Below are 3,668 nucleotides of genomic sequence, written 5' to 3' on the forward strand. Positions count from 1 at the left end.
ACTGGACTAATTCTTTCGGTGATCTCGAATGGTCCAATATACCTAGGGCTTAACTTCCCTTCCTTCCCAAATTGCACTAACCGTTTCCATGCTGATACTTTTAAGAGCACTTTATCTCCAATCTGAAACTCAAGAGGCTTCCTTCGGTTATTCGCATAACTTTTTTTGACGATCCCTGGTAGCCTTAAGTCTTTATCTGATTATTGATATCTTATTAGTAGTTTCCTGCACATTGTCTGGTCCCGTTAGCTGACTATCCCCAATCTCCAACCAACTAAGTGGTGATCGACACTTACGCCCGTATAAGGCTTCATATGGCGCGTAGTGAATACTAGTATGATAGTTGTTGTTGTAAGAGAACTCTACCAATGGTAAATGAACGTCCCAACTTCCTCCAAAATCGATCACACATGCTCGAAGCATATCTTCTAAAGTCTGAATTGTGCGTTCACTCTGCCCGTCTGTTTGGGGATGATAGGCGGTGCTCAAATTTAGCTGTGTACCCAACGCTCTCCGAAATAATTGCCAAAATCGCGACGTGAAGCGACTATCTCTATCCGAGATGATGGAAATAGATACTCCATGTCATGCAAAAATTTTGTTCATGTAAATTTGAGTAAGCTTCTCCAGCTTAAAATCTTCCAAACTAGGAAGGAAATGTGCACATATCATCAGTCGATCAACTATTACCCAAATCGAGTCATGTCTTTTAGCGGTTCTAGGCAGTTTGGTTATAAAATCCATCGAGATTTGTTCGCATTTCCATTGTGGAATCTCAGGTTGTTGCAACAATCCAGACGGATTCTGATATTCTGCCTTCACCCTTGAGCAAGTCAAATGACGTACAAAGCTATATCCTTTTTGATTCCTGGCCACCAATAGTACTCTCTCAGATCCTTATACATCTTATCCGCCCCTAGGTGAATAGAATACCTAGATCATTGGGCTTCCTCCAAAACTAACTCCCGTAGGTTGTTAATCTTCCGAATCCAAACTTTGTTCTTGAAGTAACGCACTCCATCTAACTTAGTCCTAAATTTATGCTACAAATTATGCATGGTCTCGCTCTTCAAATTTTCTGCCTTCAGCGCTTCATCATGAGCTTCAAGAATTCGAGTCTTCAAACTCGTCTGGACAAGCGTTCCCAAAGCTCGTACTTGAGAGGGTTTTATCCTTTCCTTCCGGCTTAGAGCATCTGCCACTACGTTGGCCTTACCTGGGTGGTATCGAATTTCACAATCATAATCGCTGAGCAACTCCACCCATCTTCTCTGTCTCATATTGAGCATCTTCTGATCAAGGATATGCTAGAGACTTTTGTGGTCGGTAAAAATAGTACACTTAGTGCCGTACAAATAATGCCTCCATATTTTGAGAGCGAAAACCACAGCTCCTAGCTCGAGGTCATGAGTGGAATAGTTCTTCTCATGGGCTTTGAGTTGCCTCGAAGCGTATGCTATAACCTTGTCCTTCTGCATCAATACGCAACCCAAACCGTGGTGGGATTCGTCGCAATATACTATGAAGTTTTCGGTTGCGTCTGGCAAAGCCAGGATTGGCGCGTTGCATAGCTTATGCCTTAGCAGTTGGAATGCGTCCTCTTGGGGTTTTCCCCAAACAAATTTCTTACCTTTTATGGGTCAATGCTGTTAATGGTTGGGCAATCTTTGAGAAGCTTTCTATAAATCGTCGATAATAACCGGCCAAACCCAGAATATGATGAATTTATGTCAGGGTCTTTGGTGCTTCCCATTTCTTTATGGCCGCAACCTTAGCTGGATCCACATGAATTCGTTTTTCGCTAATCACATGACCGAGAAAATGTACCTCCCGAATCCAGAATTGATACTTTGAAAATTTAGCATTGAATTCTTCCTCCTTGAGCAATTCTAACATCATCTTCATATGCTGCTCGTGATCTACCCTACTCCGTGAGTAAATCAGAATATCATCAATGAACACGATCACAAACTTGTCTAGTTACGGTCTACAGATCAAATTCATTAAATCCATAAATACCGCTGGCGCGTTGGTCAGACCGAAGGGCGTAACTACAAACTCGTAGTGCCCATATCGAGTCATAAAGGCCGTTTTAAGGACGTCCTCCTCACGAACTCTTAGATGATGATACCCTGACCGAAGGTCAATCTTAGAGAAATAAGATGCGCCTTGCAACTGATCGAACATATCGTCTATTCGAGGGAGGGGATATCGATTCTTGATCATCAACTTGTTTAACTCCCTATAATCTACGCACATTTGAAACGACCCATCCTTCTTTTTAATGAACAGGACTGGAGCTCCTAAAGGTGAAGAGCTTGGCCGGATGAATCCTTTGTCCAGAAGTTCCTGAAGTTGACCTGACAGCTCTTGCATCTCGGCCGGTGCTAAGCGATATGGAGCTTTAGCAACAGGCGCCGCCCTGGGAACTAGGTCAATTCAGAATTCGACCTGTCTAAATGGAGGAAGCCCTAACAAATCATCCGGAAATACTTCTGGATAATTTATCACCACAAGAATATCCTGGATATGTTTTTCCTCATATTTCCTTTCCGATACATGAGCCAAGAATGCAACACACTTTAAACTCCTTCCAGGTTTTTCCCCTTGTATAGAAAGGGTTTCTCCGTCTTGGTAAGGTATTCTCACAATCCTCTCAAAGCAACAAATCTCCGCTCGATTCTTAGACAACCAGTCCATTCCTACCACTACATCGAAACTTCCCAATTTAATTGGGATACGATCAATAGTAAATAACTTATCAGCTAAATTTAAAGTACAACCCAAGATTACGTCCCTAACCTTTATTTCTTGGCCATTGGCAAATTCGATAGTGTAAGCATCCTTTAACTTCCTCGATTTCAGATTGATTAATGGAGTAAATTCTAATGAAAGAAAACTTCTTATCTGCTCCGACAAACTGGACATAGCCTAATGCTTGTACACCAACCTCACTCGACAATCATGCAGCTCGGTAGCCATGCCCTGAACCCTCTGTGCCTCAGCCTGCGTAATGTCCGAAATACGTTATAAGGGTATCCCCGCGACTATACGGGGTGTCACCTTCACCTCTTGGGGCAATGGTCCTACCCCTGCTCTCGTAGGAATCAGGAAGCTCTTTCGTGCCGTCTGCCGGGTGCATGGTCTATAGGGACTCGCCTGGTGAAGTACTGGGGTTGGTTGGGGTAATGTGGAAGTCGGTGGCACTCTTAGATAGTCTCTGGAGGTCCTCTCGCTAGACACCTCAATCTCTGAATTGTTGTCCACGTGGGGTTCCTCTTCGGGGATGACCAGTGACATAACCTGACTCATCGTCCGAGTAAGTAGTGCGAGAAAAAGATGATGATGACGACGACATAGTGATATTGAGATAAGAGTGCTCTAAGTCACTAAGAGTATAACTATAATAATCTATTATATGCAATGCCTATTCACACACCAAATAAGATGATTCAAAGGTTTTGAGAGGAAAATCATCTTAAACATATTTCCAATATAACCATTTCAATTATAGCATTAATCGTTCCTTAATTAAACATAGGTGATCAGGCTTTGTTTAATTAAGGTTCAATAATGCAATACTGATTTAGTTATACTAGCAATATGTTCAGAAATTTGAAAGTTATTTCCAGTTTTCGGCTATAGTTTGGGCTTTCCCATGAAAAACC

At 42.3% G+C, this 3,668-nt stretch overlaps 1 protein-coding gene across 1 annotated transcript; it reads right to left on the reverse strand.

The window, feature by feature from the left end:
- Positions 1-2,439: 2,439 nt before the first annotated feature.
- LOC112506088 lies at positions 2,440-2,928 on the reverse strand. The gene has a single exon (XM_025110118.1). It carries the CDS (start codon positions 2,926-2,928, stop codon positions 2,440-2,442), a length of 489 nt encoding a protein of 162 aa, XP_024965886.1.
- Positions 2,929-3,668: the final 740 nt, after the last annotated feature.

The sequence above is a fragment of the Cynara cardunculus genome, assembly GCF_001531365.2.
Source record: "Cynara cardunculus var. scolymus isolate 2C chromosome LG 2, CcrdV1, whole genome shotgun sequence".
Lineage (NCBI taxonomy): Eukaryota > Viridiplantae > Streptophyta > Magnoliopsida > Asterales > Asteraceae > Cynara > Cynara cardunculus.

Excerpts from the sequence above, each read along its gene's own strand:
- LOC112506088 (XM_025110118.1), bottom strand. The coding sequence starts at position 2,928 with ATGTCCAGTTTGTCGGAGCAGATAAGAAGTTTTCTTTCATTAGAATTT.